At 40.9% G+C, this 18,200-nt stretch overlaps 1 protein-coding gene across 2 annotated transcripts in view; it reads right to left on the minus strand.

The window, feature by feature from the left end:
* LOC122686751 (ATP-binding cassette sub-family C member 4-like) overlaps positions 1-18,200 on the minus strand; it is a 2,082,459-nt gene that overhangs the window by 21,589 nt on the left and 2,042,670 nt on the right. The window contains exons 22-25 of one of the 2 annotated variants that reach the window (XM_043891986.1): positions 12,939-13,058; positions 11,522-11,632; positions 8,999-9,099; positions 7,732-7,923 (exon numbers count right to left, since the gene is read on the minus strand). The exons of the other annotated variant lie outside the window; for it this stretch is intronic. Of the exons in view, the coding sequence (XP_043747921.1) occupies positions 7,732-7,923; positions 8,999-9,099; positions 11,522-11,632; positions 12,939-13,058 (524 nt within the window). The remainder of the gene's footprint in view (positions 1-7,731; positions 7,924-8,998; positions 9,100-11,521; positions 11,633-12,938; positions 13,059-18,200) is intronic. 2 annotated transcript variants of the gene reach the window in all.

The following is an 18,200-nucleotide window of genomic DNA, read 5'->3' on the forward strand; positions in this document are numbered from 1 at the left end:
ACTGATTATATGCTATGAACTTTACATACTTTCTCATTTGAATATTTCCAAGTTTCCAAAGCTTAATCTGTAAAATCAATAATTGTAGTTCAAAAAAGAGTTTATAGAGATTACATGTAAGAAAAGTAGCTTTAGTTGATTTATCTTTGAAGCCACCTTCTACTTTATGATAAGTTATAATTTATATAATACAGATGGGCCATTTTCTGCATGTAGGCAGGCTATAGTACATGTATACACAGCTCATATGTTTAGGTACAGGCTGACCTGGGCAATATTGCAGGTTCAATTCTAGATGACTGCAATTAACTAAGTATCACAATAAAGCAACTCACATGACATTTTTGGTTTCCCCATGCATATAAAAATCATGCTTATGCAACATTATAATCTGTTATATGTGCAATTGCATTATGTCTTAAAAGAACAGTGTACATATGTTAATTAAAAAATACTTTATTTCTAAAAAATGCTAACCATTATCTGAGCTTTCAAAAAAACTTGTTGTAGTAACATCAAAGATCACTGATCACAAGTCATAAAAAACATAATAATTATGAAAAAGTTCGAAATATTGAGAATTACCAAAATGCAACAAAGAGATATAAAATGAGCAAATGCTATAGGAAAAATGGTGCTGATGGATGTGCTTGACTCAGAGTTGCCACAAATGTTCAATTTGCCAAAAAAAAAAAAAAAATGCACTATCTGTGAAGCACAGTAAAATCAGGTATGCCTGTATTTCTGGGTGTTCTCATGTGTAGATCAAAACACATCAGAACACAGACAAGGACTATGTCTGTGAGCTCCAAACTCCAGTGAGGAGAATAAGAAAGAAGTAACTCAAATAATACCCAGCTTTAGCTATTTCTACCATTCAGTCAGCTAAACTATAGTCTGGACGTCTTTCCCAGGTCACCAAAGACTTTTACCAATTGCTCATGGAGAGTATTACCAATATCAGTAGTTTTACATTCCTAATACCAAAGACACTTGAAGATAGTCTTATTTTAGCTGCTTTGCAGCTGCCCCTTTGGTTTTTCCAAATAGGCCAAAGCTGGTCTGACAAATGCACCAACTTGTCAAGACATTTGTAGCTGTGTCTTTTTTTGTACATCAAACTCAATACCCAATGCCCCCCACAAAAAGCCCCTTCCTCTGACTCCCCCACTTTACTCTCATTACTTCTTTCCCAGGCTCAAGTGCCCACCTTACTTTCCTGAGTCCAGCATAGTGCCAAGTCCTGAAGACTCTACTTCTGCAATGTTTCATGGCTCACTTTCTCATTTTAAGGCCCAAAGTCATCACCTTAGTGACAGACTATATCAAGTTTTAAAAAAACAAAGCAAACCTTTTTCTTAATCATAATCAGTGCAAATGAATCTGAAAAGCAAATACATGCTTTTCATCTGTCATCACCACAGACTCTATTAAAATCATCCCTAAGATGTTGATGTATCTTTTTTTCTGGCTTTGTATGTGTGTGTGTTAAAGATACAAGCTCGTTTAAACAAAATGGTATTAATATGAACATACTACTACAATCTGTTTTCAGTAGGTATTTCATAAAAAATACTTATTTTAATGGCCATGTAATATTATAGTACTTATGATCATTTATTTATCAAACCCCTCTTGGTGGACATTTAGGCAGTCTCTAATATTTTGCTATTATATATAACTGTGTGTTAAATATCCTTGAAGTGAAATCTTTACAAGCAATCTTCCTTATTCCCTTAAGATAAATTCTTAGATGTGAAATTGCTGAGAAACAAGTATGGACATTTTTAAAGGATATTCTTCATTACTGCCAAATTACCCTCCAGAAGTACCATACCAATTTCTGCTCCCACTCGTTTCCCAGCACATCACAAACCTGGGTCTTATAGCTTCGTTTCAATCAGCATCAGTTTGTTTCAAAAAAGGGAAATCACTTTCCCAGGACATCTTGTTGGAGGCACAACAGCTCCTATCTCCCTGCCTCCCACATCTGCCGACTTGGGTCCATGTGCACTCACTTCTCAGATTAAACTCCCGAAGGCCAGCTCTGTGCCTGTCACTCTACCCCGGGACATCTCTTCTACAAAACCATCCCCACTAAGCTCTCCATCCTTCATCTTCACAAGTCAGCTTCCTTGGGGTCATTCAGTAGTTTTGAGGGCTGAACATGAAAATATCTTATACACCTGGGAGTTCACTTCCCCGAATGCACTGAAGGTGCCTAGTTCTTCATTCACTGAATCAGAGCAGCATGCCTTTGTTTAAGCTGATTTCATCTCCCAGAAGGACTTCCACATGCATTTCCACCTGCTGAAACCCTAAACACACATCAAGAAGTCTGTCTCACATGGCTAATTCTTTGAAAATGCTCTACTTGTCTCCTCATGTAGACTTCTTCCAAACCTATATCTTTTTCTAAACTTCTATAAAAATCATGACCACCTTAAAAAAAAAAAATCATGACCACCTTCTATCTTACAAAGCTAATAGAGTCATTTTCTTGTCTATCAAAATCAAACTGTGTGCATTGTCAACAGGATCTGTATTGGATTTTCTTTTATATTATGTGTATCATCTGTGGTGTCCTTTGTAAAAGAGGTTTTCACAGGGGGCTGAAATTTTTAACTGAGGGTAGAGAAACGTATGAAAGATCTATTATTATATTCTCTAGGTATATGAAAACCTGAATAGAGAGACAGATACAGTAGATAGATCCTACGGCTATAAATATAATTGCAAATGGCCAACCCTTCATTTTCACAGAACATACAAAATTTTACACAGTGTAAGTGGTTAAGGTCATTTTACATCCTATGAAAATGACAACTATCTTTGTCTAAGCATTCACTGTGTGCTGGTCTCCATGCTGGCTGTTACACAGGTTTTTATCTTCTTTAAGGTATACAACTACCCTAGAGGTAAGGTCCTATCACTTCCATTTTGCAAAAGAAAAGATTGAGGCTTATAAGGTGAATTAGTCTGCCTGAAATAACAGAGCCCATTAGTTACAGCATAGGACTCAAATCCACGTCTGCCAGACCCTTTTCCATCTGCTATGGTCTCCTTATCAACTGGATGGCCTGAAGCCTTATCATGTCCTTCTGTCTAACTAGATGAGAGAAAGTGGGTAGAGGTGTAGTTGCAGGCCTAATATAGGGATCCTAAGGCCAGAGAGTTAAAGCATAATGTCAATATGGGTGCCTATAATGTGGTGGGTGGGATAATATCTGATATCACTGAATAAAGATGGTACCTGAGGTCAAGTGGGCCAGCTGTCAGCAGGAACAAACAGCACCCATAGTTGGGCTTGGAGAGAAACCTGCAGTTAAGTGGGGTACACAGTGCCTGGGGAACAGGCCAAACAAACCTTGGGCCCTACTTGGGGCAGCAAGACTCATTTCTGATACCATCAGGTGGTGAAAGAGGCACACATATGCTGCTGTGTGAGGCTGTCTCTGACTTCAGGTCCAGACAGGGCTGAGCCGTGGGAAATCCCTCCAGTCCCTGTAGGGGCTGGTGTGGGGAAGGACAGACAGCAGGATGGAAACTGCCCGTGATGAAGACAGACTCAAGGAAAAGATGCAAATAAATGCAGTGGAATCACATGGTATTAAATTACAATGTAAAGGTGTAATCTGCAGAACAGAAAAGGAAATCTGTAGGTAAGTGCCACAGAGCTTTCTAGAGCTTCATGCTCAGTCACAACAGGGGTTTAGATGATTCATTAGCTCCCCTTCAAATTGTCAAAGGACATTTCTTGGAAATCACAGGTGATCACTCATCAAAAACTGCCCATGGAAAAGAAAGGACTTTACTGGGAGGTCTTGTTCAAATGCAATGCTGAGTCAAGAGGTCTGGTGAGCCTGAGAGACTGTATTTCTAAGAAGCTCCCAGGAGATGCAGGTGCTGGCTTGTACCACAGTCCAAGTCACAAGGAATTAGGAAACCACCTATGTAAGGTGGCAGTCTAGGAGTGAGGAGAAGGGCTGCTGAGAAAATAATATGTAAACAAAGATAAAAGGTAGGAAAATAATATTTGGCACATTAGAGCGAAGTCTAATAAGTGTCTGTAAAAATAAATTATCTAGGAAATAGCTCTCAGCAAAGAAACAAACAAAAAACAACTGAACTCAATCTACCTCCAGAGCTTGAAAATGCTTTAAAATGGCCCAGGACTCTCCAAAATGATCAAATCAACCACAAAATCTTCTAAATGAAAAATACACCCCATGTTCAGAATCTAACCAGGAAACCTAGGGTACTATTTACCTTATGAAATTGAAAGAAAGTGTTTGTCTCTCAGCCCTGTCTGACTCTTTGTGACCTCATGGGCTGTAGCCCATCAGACTCCTCTGTCTATGGAATTCTCCAGGCAAGAATACTGGACTGGATTACCATTCCCTTCTCCAGGGTATCTGCCCAACCCAGGGATTGAACCTGGCTCTCCTGCAATGCAGGAAGATTCTTACAACTGAGCCACCAGGGAAGCCTCATTTACCTTATATTGGTTCTTTATTTTTACTCACTATTTCTTTCATGATTTAGAAACCTGCATAGTACCTACTACACTTTCATATTGACTCTAACTTCCAGGAATCAGAACAACAGAGGACATAATGGAAAGAGAATAAAGCCCCACTTCTGCTGGGCTGGCTCACTCCCACATCCCTCTTTCCCCCAACCCCCCACAGCTACCTCTCCCAATCAAATTCTACACCAAAGCAGTGTCCTGGAGTGATGGGGGCTGGGACAAGTAAGCAGGAGTGTAAACAGGGTTTGGAGAAGGCAATGGCAACCCACTCCAGTACTCTTGCCTGGAAAATCCCATGGACGGAGTAGCCTGGTAGGCTGCAGTCCATAGAGTCGCTAAGAGTCAGACACGACTGAGCGACCTTTCACTTTTCACTTTCATGCATTGGAGAAGGAAATGGCAACCCACTCCAGTGTTCTTGCCTGGAGAATCCCAGGGATGGGGGAGCCTGGCAGGCTGCTGTCTATGGGGACATGACTGAAGCAATTTAGCAGCAGCAGCAGCAAAATGGGGGTTAACAACTGTGAAGTGAAATGGCTTCATGAACACACTACCCAGGTGTAATCTCCCAACACAGAAATGAAACTAATGGTAAAAAAAAAAAGAAACTAATGGTGACGCTGAGTGGACCAAGACACAGATCAAAAGTCACATTATCATAGTTATTAAAACTGTGCAAATTTAATTTTCTCTCAAACACTTTAGAATCTTAGGTAATCCTATGATTTGGGAAATTTAAGATGGAAGAATACAAGTTTGCTATGTTCCTAAGTTGTACTACAGAGTTTCATATAATGATAATTCATATTTTTGGCTTCTGAGGAAATTTAGGATTAGTACAAATTAACAGAATTTTGTACAATGGGAAATCTGACAGACACATTGTCTACTGACAAACACTGACAAGCCTTCAGTGCTATCAGGGACAGGATTTTATCAAGAGCTGAGATTAATGTCTTTCCATTAACCTCACTTAGAGTGCAGGCCTCACTTCTTTTCTGACCTACAAGGGAACTGGAAATAATTGGGAGCTGGCTTTTGCCGTGTGACTAACTGAAGCTGCTCCCTGGGGATCATTTGGACATTGAGTTGATTATTTATTCTTTCATGTCTCAAGAGTATCAGTCATTAAATAATGGTTATAGTCCACTAGATAGGTCTGTGGTGGAGAGTTATAGAGTGGTTATTTAAATATTTAACATTCTAGGTAATCAGCTGTTTACAAGTTGTCTTGTGTGTGTGTTTTGGTTACTGGTTGCTCACATTAAGTCCCCCAGCACCCTCTGTGTGCCCTGCAGAATGCCACTTTCTGAGGAACAAAGATGACAACAAGATGCTCCCTGATCTTAAGAAGCCTCAGAGTTCTTCGAGATACAGACCCAAAATTATAAAGCATGCCATAGATGCTACCTTTATTTAAATGTGGTAAATTTTACATAACATAAAATTTACCAGCTTAACCATTTTAAGTGGACGATTTAGTGTTAAGCACATTCACATTGTTTTGTAGCCAACTTCCAGAATATTTTTTGCCTTTAAAAACTGAAATTTTATACCCATTAAACTACAACTCCCCATTGCTCCTCCCCCATCCCTGGAGACCACCATCCTACTTCCTGTCTTCATGAATTTGACTACTGTAGGAACCTCATATAAGTAGAATCATACAGTATTCACATATGGCTTGTTTCATATATCATGATATCCTCAGGGTTCATCCATGGGTCAGAGTCTTCTTCCTCTTTTAAGGCTGAATAATATTTCATTTTAAGGATATCATACATTTTGTTTATCCACTCACTTTCAACATGAACATTTCAGTTGCTTCCAATTTTGGCAGCTATGAACAGCTATGAACACAAATGTACCATACATGCTATCTTAAAAGATTACATAAGATTCTGTGGAAGCATAGAGGGGCTTAAAGAGGCAGATGCATTAAAGTTGACTGAGAAACTGAGGAGATATCCACTATCCAGATGACAGAAGGGAAGGGTCTCTGAGGTACAGGGTAAGCATGCACCCTGGAAGTGGGAGGATTCAGTGCTTTGGGGGGATCTATACGTGACCTGAGTACAGGGGGTATGTGTATGTTAGGACTCAAGGCAGGAGAGGTAGGTGGAACTTCCTATCACCTTGTCTGTTCTAGTTCATTGTCTTTTTTAAAACTCTGCCTTGGTCCCAGGCAAGGGCCTCAACTGAGTGTAGAAGGAACATCACCAAAAGACATGGACATTGGCAGGATCTCTCTGCTGTCTCCCACATGGATCTTCCCCTGCTCCATTCAATTTGCTTTCAGCAACTTTGAGTGTATCTCTGGGCCCGACCTCCAGCTGGGGACTCTGGTTCCTCACCTCTGAGTCATGATTCTAGACTCTTCTCTGATGGCCCCGAGCTAGCCATACCATCCCTATTTGGAGTGGACCTAGGATTGCACTGGGGTTCCAGAAGCAGTTTGCCCAGGCCAGTAAGGACCAGACCTGTGCTAAAGAAAGAAGCAGCTTGTGGGTGGGAGGTCAGGGGGATGACAGCTCAGTGTGGGTGAGTGGAGGACAAGTCTACAGAAAAGACCAAAGGACAGAGGAGGAGGCTGTAACTGAAGGGTATAACAGAGGATGAGAAGATTTCAGAAATACAAAGAATAAAGATGGGTAGGAAGGAGATATTTGAGGGTTAGGAACAGGGATCTAGGACTGACTTCCAAGAGTCAGCAAGAGTAATCAGGTATCATATACACAGTGGTCCCCAGTCTTTTTGGCACCAGAGACCTGTTTTGTGGAAGATGATTTTTCTACAGACTGGAGGTAGGAGGGTGGGAGGGGATGGTTTTGGGATGATTCAAGCACATTACATTTATTGTGCAGTTTATTTCTATTATTATTATCTCAAATCCACTTCAGATCATCAGGTATTAGATCCCAGAGGTTGCAGACCCCTGACATATAGTATCCCAGGTCAGGTTAAGTTCAGCTCAGGAGCCCAGAATCTACTAACCACCTTGAACAGCTCACGACACGGGGAAGGAAATGCTGAGATCCCCAGTCCATGGTTAGTTTCCAGGAAAGACTCCCAACAATGTCACTGATCTAATCCACATCCACAGAGAAACAGAGTCTCCCTGATACACCGACAAGGAAGCCAACAGCAGATGTTGCTAAATCTTTAGCTGGATTTTAAAGAGGCAAATGGTGTAAACAAACCTTTTCTTTTGATTCGGTGCATTCTGTCAGATCCTTCAACACCAGAGGCCCATCTAAGGTATGCGTGAAGTTCACGTCCTCAAAGGCAAGCTCTCCTTCATGGGGCCAGTCCAGTGGCGGACGATACTCGTATTCCCAGGGCGCTTCTTTCTCAAGCTCCATATATTCAACCACCCTTTCTGCTGACACCATCTGAAAGACATATGATATCACATGGGTTAGGAATGGAAAGTCTGGTTTATGCATGTTCAGAGACTGTAAATGAGATGTTTTGCTTTTTTATCTTTATATCTGCTTTTACGTGGTTAAGAATATCCCAGGTCTTATCATTCTCCAAGGACAGAAGTGGGAATCTAAGGAGGACTTTGATAATATGCTATTTTCTTGCAACACTTGCTTATGGCTACTTCCTTCAACATGGTATTAAAACTAAAAGAATTAGAAAGATGAATGGTAAGATTTTATTGATTCACTTTTCATACCTGAATAAAAAAACAAGAGAATTTTGTCAAAGAAAAGAATATTTATGGACATCGGTACATAATCCGTGGCTTCAGAAGGGCCGTGTGTTACGGATGAGCAGACCTGAAAGATCATCAAACCTCATTTTAATAATTAGTCAAACTTTCTACTCTATCAGGAGCTAGAAGTGGAATGATTTTATTTTTACTGTTTTCCTCCCTTTAGATGAAGGTGCAAATATTCAAGACAGGACATAATTTACACACTAAATCCTCCTTAACAGCCACAACTTGATACTTCTGATAGCACATTCTGAGAGGGAGTTTATCCTACCCAAAAGAAGCGACACCATCAAATTCAGGCGTTCAGTACATACAAAAATAAATGCTAACATGGAGGTGGGTGCAGAAATACCAATTAATTAAATAACCAACTTTAAAATTTTAAATTCTACTTTTACCAAAAATGAGGAATTACCCATTAAGGAACAAAAATAAACTAGTCCTTAAGAAATTAACTTGTATCCTTCCCAGGATTTCAGGGCCTCTCTGGTACAGAGACATTTATTATTTTTGAAGACATCTTGTGATAAATATAAAACCTGTTGACATGGTACACATAAGACTGAGAAAAAATATGTCTATATTTTATTTTATATTCATTTTTAACAGATGGAGGAAGAATCTAAAAAACTATTACCCACAATGTAAAAATAACAAGTCTAATATTTTACATAAGAACTGCTTTTATGCCATTTAATAACAAGGAGACTAGAAAAGGCTAAGAACATCAAGATAAACATCACCATTTTCTCAACTTCAGCACTTTGTCTGACGCACCACTGGAATATCCACGTGAATGTGAGGGCAAGAGAAAGCACTAGGCCAAACTGCCCTGGATTCAAAGCTAAATGAGGAAGAGAAAGGGGAATAAAGTCAGTCCCAATCTTTTTTAAAAAACTTATTTTATTGAAGTATAGTTAAGTTACAATGTTGCATTCATTTTTGCTGTATAGCAAAATGATTCAGTTATATGTACATTCATTTTCATATATTTTTCCATTATGGTTTATCAGAAGATATTGAATATAGTTCCCTGTGCTATATAGTAGGGCCTTGTTGCTTATCCATTCTACATATATAGTAGATTGCATCTACTAATCCCAAGTTCCAAAGTCCATCTCTCCCCCATCTCACCTCACTCTTGGCAACCAGAAGTCTGTTTTCTATGTCTGTGAGTCTGTTCTGTTTCATAGATAAGTTCAATCATGTCATATTTTAGATTCCACATGTAAATAGTATCATATGTCTTTCTCTATCTGACTTATTTCACATAGTATGATAATCTCTAGGTCCATCCAATGCTGCTGAAAATGCATTATTTCATTCTTGTTAATAGCTGAGCAATATACCATTGTATATAAATACCACATCTTACTCTATCTGTTCATCTACTCATGAATATTTAGATAGTTTCCATGGCATGGCTATTGTGAATAGTGCTGCTGTAAACATAGGGATGGATATATCTTTTTGAATTATAGTTTTCTTCTGATATATACCCAGGAGTGGAACTGCTGGGTCATATGACAACTCTATTTTTAGTGTTTTGAGAAACCTCCATACTGTTTTCCATAGTGACTGTACCAGTTTACATTCCCACCAACAGAGTGGGAGGGTTCCCTTCCCTCCACATTCTCTTCAGTTTTTACTATTTGTAATCTTTTCAATGATGGGCATTCTGACTGGTGTGGAGTGGTACCTCTTTGTAATTTTGCTTTGCATCTTTCTAATAGTTAGCAATGGTAAGCATCTTTTCACATGCCTCTTGGTTATCTGTATGTCTCCTTTGGAGAAATGTCTATTTAAGTCTTCTGTCCATTTTTTAATTAGCTTGATAGTTACTGAGTTATATGAGCTGTTTGCACATTTTGGAAATTAAGCACTGTAGGTCATGTCATTTGCAAATATTTTCTCCTAGTCTGCAGGTTGTCTTTTTGTTTTGTTTATGGTTTCCTTTGTTGTACAAAAGCTTGTAAGTTTGATTAGATCCTATTTGCTTTTCTTGCTTTTATTTCTATCACCTTGGGAGACAGATCTAAGAAAACATTGGTACAATTTATGTCAGAGACTGTTTGTTTTGCATATGTTCTCTTCCAGGAGTATTATGCTGTCATGTGTTATGTTTAAGTCTTTAAGCCATTTTGAGTTTATTTTTGTGAAGGGTGTGAAGGTGTGTTCAGACTTCATTGATTTACATATAGCTGTCCAACTTTCACAATACAACTTGTTGAAGAGATAACTCAGTCCCATTCTTAACTCCAAACCCGGCTCTTTCTGTCCTTTTACCAGAAAGATTCCTTTATAATATTTGAATCCCTTGCATATAATGGTAGTATATTACTTATACTTTTAATATGTGTTGATTGAGACCATGATACAATGGGAAAAAAAGCAAACAAACAAAAAACCTCATTATAAATTCATGTTGTTGTTCAGTCTCTAAGTCGTGTCCATTTCTTTGCGACCCCATGGACTGCAGCATACCAGGCTTCCCTGTCCCTCACTATTTGTGAATTCATAAAGACTATTAGTTCATTAATCCCAAGAGGACTGAGGCACACTTGACAGCATCATACAGGTGAGAAATAATGGCATCATTCAAACTTTGGTCATATGGTTTTGAGAACTATTATCCAGCACTTTCAAAGGAAAGCACAGCTATAGGAATAAATCACAAAAAACAAGGTTTCCAAGAGCCTCTGCTTTCAAATCTAAATACTACTTTCATTTTTCCATTATTAAAAACTGTGATTCAGTTTTGTTACTATGGAGCAATTACAGATGGTGAATTCATGCCACTCACACCAACATCTGCTCATCTGGTACCCACACAGTCGTGAGGATAGTGTTCTATCCTACAGAGTATCTTCCCACTCCAGTGTACCAGGCACCTACAACCAAGAGATCTGAGTAGACCTAGAGCTAAAACCTAAAGCCCTAAACTGGAGAAAAAACTTAATTGCAAACTTGGTTCTCTCTTCCCCAACTACAGGACACTACCCAGAATGTTCAGAAGTCTGCCTGCTACAGATGCATAAACCTCAACTCATTCAAAGAAAGATAAAGGGATAAAAGGTCTCATCAAGACCCAAATAACTCCCCTCCTTGGTCACACTGTGGAATGAAATGCTGCAAACATTTTAATACAACTCATTAGAAACAAAGGGTATATGATGTCAGACAAAGTAGCAAGAGTTCAATTTAACAACTTAATGCAGGTATAAATTATAACCATACCACAAACAGTTATTCACATCTGTACTTACTTTTTGCCAGCATCAGGGACCCAAAACAAATGACAATGAAAAAGACGGCACAGATGACATCCAGACGCACGGCGAACCATTGAAATGTGGTCAAAAGCAAGAACCAAGACTCTGGATTTGTGAACCACAATAAACAAGTAGAAATATCATGTTAGCTGCTTCGAGCGAGGGAGAACACTTCTCTCAGTTAAGCTACACAAGGTTTTTACACAAGGTAGGACAGCAAAGTTACACAACCAAGGAGCCCGAAGATCCAGAAAGCTAGGTTCTGATACCAGACAATGTATAGGACACATAGGAATCACTCCAGGGGCTTTGTGGAAAGCATGCACTGAAAATTTCAACCCACAGGTTATAAACAGAAATATTATAGTCATAAAGAAGATGGAAAAATGGTCTCATTGGTGTGTTTCCTGTAGTACTAGGGCTCGATATGAAGATCATCCTCTCATATGGTCTACAGTTCCCAGCTCTCTGACAGCAGACAGCACAGTTCACCCTGTTTCCAGCATCTTCAGCACTTACTACAGGGCACTGCACAGTGTTTAATCTTACGTGTGCTTAGTCACTCAGTCGTGACTGACTCTTTGCGACCTCATGGACTGTAGCCTGCCAGACTCCTCTGTCCATGGGATTCTCCAGGCAAGGATACTGGAGTGGGTTGCCATTTCCTTCTCCAGGGAGCCAGTATCTAAAATGACCATCAGCTAAAAGGATCTGCACATGGCTTTCAAAATGATACCTTATCTTGAAAAATGCAATAAAGAGTTTAAAGATGAGGCAGGATTTTACAGACCTAGAGCATATTCTGAAATCACCACCTAGGGAAAATATTTCACTGACATCCACAAAAATAATTTCTTTGTATCAAGTGAGCAACAAATCAGGAAATGATTTGCCTTAATCACGCCTGCCACTCTGCATGCTCTGAAAAGAAAGTTGGCAAACTAGAGTCTGGGGGCCAGGAATAATCCACCATGTGGTTCTGAAAATAAAGTTTTGTTGGAACACAGCTAGGGCCATTTGCTGATATAGTCCCTTTGTCTGTCTTCGTGCTACAACATGAAAGGTGAGTAGCTGCAACAGAGACAGCACAGCACACAAAGTCTACCATGTTTACTATCTGGCTCTCTGCAAAAAAATGTTCATTGACTCCTGTCCTAAAGGGACAAAACCATAGGACGTGGTGACAATTGGACAATACAAGGCCATAAGGGGGAGAAAAGTAGGGGTGTGACAGGGGAATAGAGGAGCACAGAGAGGATGCTGAGAGGAAGGGGTCGGGGAGGCAGGTGTGCAGAGGGGAATGAGGGGAGGCACAGAGAGAGATGCTGGCCAGCCAGGCCACCCGAGAGGGAGTCAGCCTCAGAAGGCAGCACATCCCATCCTTAGAAATCATCTCCAGAAACGTACAGACCTGAGTGCAAATCCTGGTGTGCATCAAACACTTCCTGAAACCTCTGTTCAGCTTTGTACACCCGGATGCTCCAGAGTCCTTGGAGAGAAGATGCTAAGTGGGAAAACACCGGGCTCCGAGCTGGGGAAGACACATAACAGAGAAAGTCAGGGAGGCTGGATGCAAGAAAACCCACTGCCTCCCAGGCTCTGTGGTCACACATCCTGCCAAACGGCACACCTGGGGCTTCCTGGCGGGCTGCCTGGGGGAGGAAAAATGACATCATTTCTCAAGAGGTTTCTCTACGAGGACCCTCAAACTCTTGCTTAAAGCAAGCTTCACTTTAACAACCTGGAAATCAAAGATATGTTTTGAAACCATATTGGACCACATTCAAACTGGAGCTAGATTTAGATAATGAAATTCTTTGCTAATTCATTCAGTAGGTTCTCCTCAAATAAGGCCTCCCTCCTTATTCTTCCCTGACATCCCTCTGGGTGGAAATTACTGTTCACAAATGTTTGAGTCAGTGGAATTTTAAAATTTAATTCTCTGTGAGAGTACTCACCACCCTGAATTTTGATGAGCTACCTGTGTTTTGTCTCCACCTTAGATGATTAGCCTAAGGGCTGGGATAGAGTCAGTACATCCCCAACCCTGGACCCGAGCCAGACACAGGACAGGGTGAGATGAGAAAGGAGAGCGAACAGTCTGCCATCTGCCCCATCCTGGGGCTCTCCCTGCATCTGCACCAGGAGCCTCTGTGTGGGTCATGGAGCACCTGATTCTGCACCACCCTTGTGCCCACAGGACCTGGCAGACAAGGGGTCTTTGAATAGTCTTGACTTCTGCTCTGGGAACCTGATGGATGTTTTTATATCTGCCTGCTGGATACCTATCCTGGTGTTTGGAAGTCACTGTGGCTGTGACACTCATATCACCCTTTTAGAATTGGACAGTGGCCTTAGAGGCTATTGTCTTGAATGATTTCATGTGGGTTTGGGGTCTGGTGTCATATCACTGGTCATCCATTTTCCTCCATCTTCTCTAAGAGCACAACTGACCATGAGTACCAGGGTCAGGCTCCTGCACATCAGGGAACAGGTGGGCTGCAGGCTGCTGGGCAGTAAAGACCCCTTATGGTCTCATTCCCACCATGGACAAGGCTGTAACCTGCTGTTGTCAGGGGCAGATAGTGAGCCTGTGACTTCTGTCTGGGATGAGTGATAGATAACTTGTGTTTTATCAGCAGGAAATACTGACGTCACTTTGTTACCTGTGCATCTCCTAGAGAAGACCTGTTAGTAAAACCTGGATATTTAGGGGAAGTGAACATCATAATAGGAGGCTACAGAGACTTTATAAAATGATGGGGAAAAAGAATCAAGGGCAAATCTCCAAATTATTTTCAAGTCCTCACTCCTTAGTCCAGCACCTGAATGCCTGTGTGGGTGACGGTTCAGCCACTACTGACAGGGACACAGGCACTGCAGGTGTGTGTCGGAGGTGGGCTGGGGTACAGACGGGCAAAGACACAGAACCTCTTCTTCCGCTTAGTGTCACTGGTTCTACCAGCAAGGAAGGAACAGGCTTCCTCCTGTGAGACACTGGGGCTCAGAGGAGTTGGGAAGCCCTGGGCTGGGGAAGGACAGCCTGGGCTGGGGGCCAGCTGACCATCCACTGAGCCCTGGGGCTACTTCCTGACTGGGACACGTGACCAGGAACCCTAACTGTTAGAGGCCCTCAGCTGTAATATTCTTTAAAAGAAAAAACCTTCTTTGAACCAGGACTTGATCTAACATTTCCCCTTGAATCTAACTCAGGCAAAGAGCCTAAAGTGATTTGCTGGTGCTTTTGACTGTCCAAGGGCATGTCTGTGGTCTTACTTCAGCATCCACACTGTTCTCTCTCTACATTCTATTGAGTGACCCTCAACTTTTATTTATTTTAGCTTCCTTTAACTTTATACTTTAAAGACAGCAACATGAACACAGACTAAGCTCCTGGTCCAGATAAGAAGGGCTGGGAGCTCTGTTCAGGCCTTTTCTGAACCCTCAGCAGGTGTTCCAACCAGACCCTAGAAAATCAGTCCATCTGGACACACGGTACTCACAGGGATGATGCAGGTGAATTCCGGGGCTCAGTGTACTGATGCAGAGAACCCAGTTTCAGAGAGTGTTGAACACTCACCAGAACCACACTTTCATTCCCAGAGCAAATGTTGTGACATCAACACTATCCATCACAGACAAAGCTTCTGAGGAGGAAGTAGACGTGCCTCTCTCCCGGGGAGAGTCCTGGAATGAACTCGTCAGTGTGGCCTCCCTCACCTGCTTCCCTCATCAGGAGATCAAAGTGCAGCTGATTCTCTCCAGCAGGGATGGAGGGTAGGGTTGACTTTAGAAACCAGGTGTCACCTCAGCCTTGAACACCAGGGAAGCCAAATACCCCATCACCTACCTCACCTCATACCCAAAAGTTACAGTGGGCCAGAGGGAATGCTGACCTGTGAAAAATCATCCTGCTTGTTTAAAATCCCACTAGGGCTAAGCAGGAAGCCAGGATGAGTGAAACAGAAGATCTGCAAAGAAAATTAACTAGAACAGGGAAAAGAGAATGTGAAGGCTCTGGTCTTGTCTTGTCCAATGTTACATCCTCTTTTCCCAGAAGAACTGAGCTCACTGTCCTGAAGAAGACTAGGTCACAGCCATGGTGTCAGTCCACAGTCACAGACGCGTGACTGACAGCTGTGTTTTCCACAACCTTGGGGATACTTGGGGACGCACCCCACAAGGACTGCTGATCTTCCCTGGCAGGGGGAACTGCATGCAAAGACCCAGGGCTGACTTTCTTGTTGCAGGTCATCATTCACGCTTCCTGAGACCTGCTAGTTGTTACTGTGTTCTTAATTCCCTCACGTTCAAGCCTCTATGCCTTTGGAAATGGCCAACAAGTACTTTATAAGCACTCACTCAAGAAATCCTCATAAGGACCCTGAGACTGAGGGACTAAGAACACTCACTGTTCAGTGGTGAGCTGGGTGTCAGACACAACTCTGTCTTATTCCCAAAGCTGTGTTTTCAGTCACAGCTGCACTGTCTCAGAAGGAGAAGGGTTAAGGACACCCACGTGTGACTATAGGCATTTTTCTCCAGACTCTGCCATTTATGTTCAGAAAACTTCAAAATCTTACTCAACTAATATCCAATAGTCTTAGCCATGACTGCACATCTTACTAAATACCTTCAGGTGAACAAAGTCCCTGGGAATCTGGCATGAGAACCCCTTAAAACAGCAGACTTGAGGAGTCATGGTCTGGATATATGTGACACACGTGCTAACCCTTCGCTAGTGATGACCATGGCAGACATTGCTAGTTGACCACAGAACCTTTTCAGACAGAATTTGGATATGGCTTCATCATTCAGGCACTGCCAAATGGAAAGAGTTGGCTAGAGAAAGGCAGCTAAGCATCATTTAGTTTTATGTACTTCTCCATGACTGATCATTGTTGTGCTTACTTTTGTAAAAATGTGCAAAAAAATAAAAATTATAATCAGCTGTAGATGTGTCATTAAGATGACAAAAATTAAGCTAAGTTTCCAGAGGCAGCTAGGCACTTGGATCTGAAAATAAACCTCAAGATGCCAGTAGTCCTTCAGAGTACAAGGATGAAGCAAGCTTATGCAATTGAAGAAAGCAAATGGGTGTCTTTCTTTTTGCTGGTTCCTCAGCAGTGACTTTTTTTTACTATCAGTTACTATTTAAAGAAAACAGTGGCAGTATTTATGGCACAGACCCATCACCTAGAGAGAAAATTTAAATAGCTCTAATCAACTGGCCACCATATTTGGTTATCTGGGGTGTGGAGGAGGTTACTTGGGTTGGGTTGAATTTATTGTCTAATATTGTGGCAGCTTGTTAGAGTGCAACAAACACCAATATTCACAGGGATAGGGCCAAAATTCTCAGACTCTTCAGATCAAACACTGAGAAAATCCTGTACTGCTCCTTGAAAAAGCCTCAGGAGGTATCCTTTTCTCCATTTCCATATGAAAGGAAGTGGCACATTCTCCAAGCATAAATCTCAGTCACATGTTCCTTCTGGGACAATCCTTCTTTGAATGTACCAGACACCTGCTTTGCAACAAGACTGCCGAATGACTCAGTTTCATGGGTGGCCTCAGATCATAAAACATCTGACGCTTTGTCCACGCAGAAGACTGGATGGAGCTCATCACTTCCTCTTCTGCCTCCCCAGGTCCTACCATCCTACCAAGTCACATGAGCAGGACATCACACACACCTGGACTCTACTGCTCCCCATCTATCTAAACACCTCATAAGACCAGAGGTCAGCTAGTTCTCTTGAACAGTTAAATTTTTTATAGATTATAAAAATGACACTATCCTTTATGCAAATACTTAGGATAAATGTCTCTCAATAGTTTATTATTAAAAATATGCAAATGCTACAACCCAAAACTCCTTTATCTTGATGAATTTAGATTTTTTCCCCATTTAGTAAATACAAAAGTCATGGGATCAATATGCTTGTCTTTTTGGCTTGTTTTCCACAAAGTCAAGTTGGTGTGAATTTGCAATAATTATCTATCTTTGGAATTTCTGATAAAAACATCTTTCCTTGCTTTTTGGCTACTGTCCTTTTATACCTTTTTGAAAAGACATGTAACAATTCTTTCCTTATGATTTTTTGTTTTAATATTGATGAAATATGTTTATGCATTAATAGTGAGATAATCTCTGAATTATTTCATCCTCTATGATTACCTGCATAATGGAATAATTAATCATAAAATGTGTTCCCCATTATTCTAAAACTAGGGACTTGAATGGAAAAATAGACTAAATGCATACTAAATGGATCTCTTTCCTGTGTCCTCCTAAGGGGATTATTTTCAGCATCTATTTAAATGAATAACTTTGGAAAAGGGAGACCACAAATAGTGTGGCATCACTCAAATACTGGCGATGATAAAGAGCAAATCTGAAAAATAACAGGGCTTATCTTTGCAAAGCATTTAACAACTGAAATTTATTTGCCATCTTTGGAGTATATGAGAGAATGTATTTTTCAGATATATCACCTCTAACATGGAAGTATATTTCCTGATGCCTCTTTTCCTTTTCATGAGCTTTTTCTTTCCTTGTCATTTTTAGTAACTTCAAGGAGAGAAAAATCTCCTAGTTTCCTTCTACATTAGTTCCAGTATGATGAAACATTTTATTTTTTTGAAAAGTGTTTATGGAGTTGCTGCTCTG

Source organism: Cervus elaphus, chromosome 30, assembly GCF_910594005.1.
Source record: "Cervus elaphus chromosome 30, mCerEla1.1, whole genome shotgun sequence".
Lineage (NCBI taxonomy): Eukaryota > Metazoa > Chordata > Mammalia > Artiodactyla > Cervidae > Cervus > Cervus elaphus.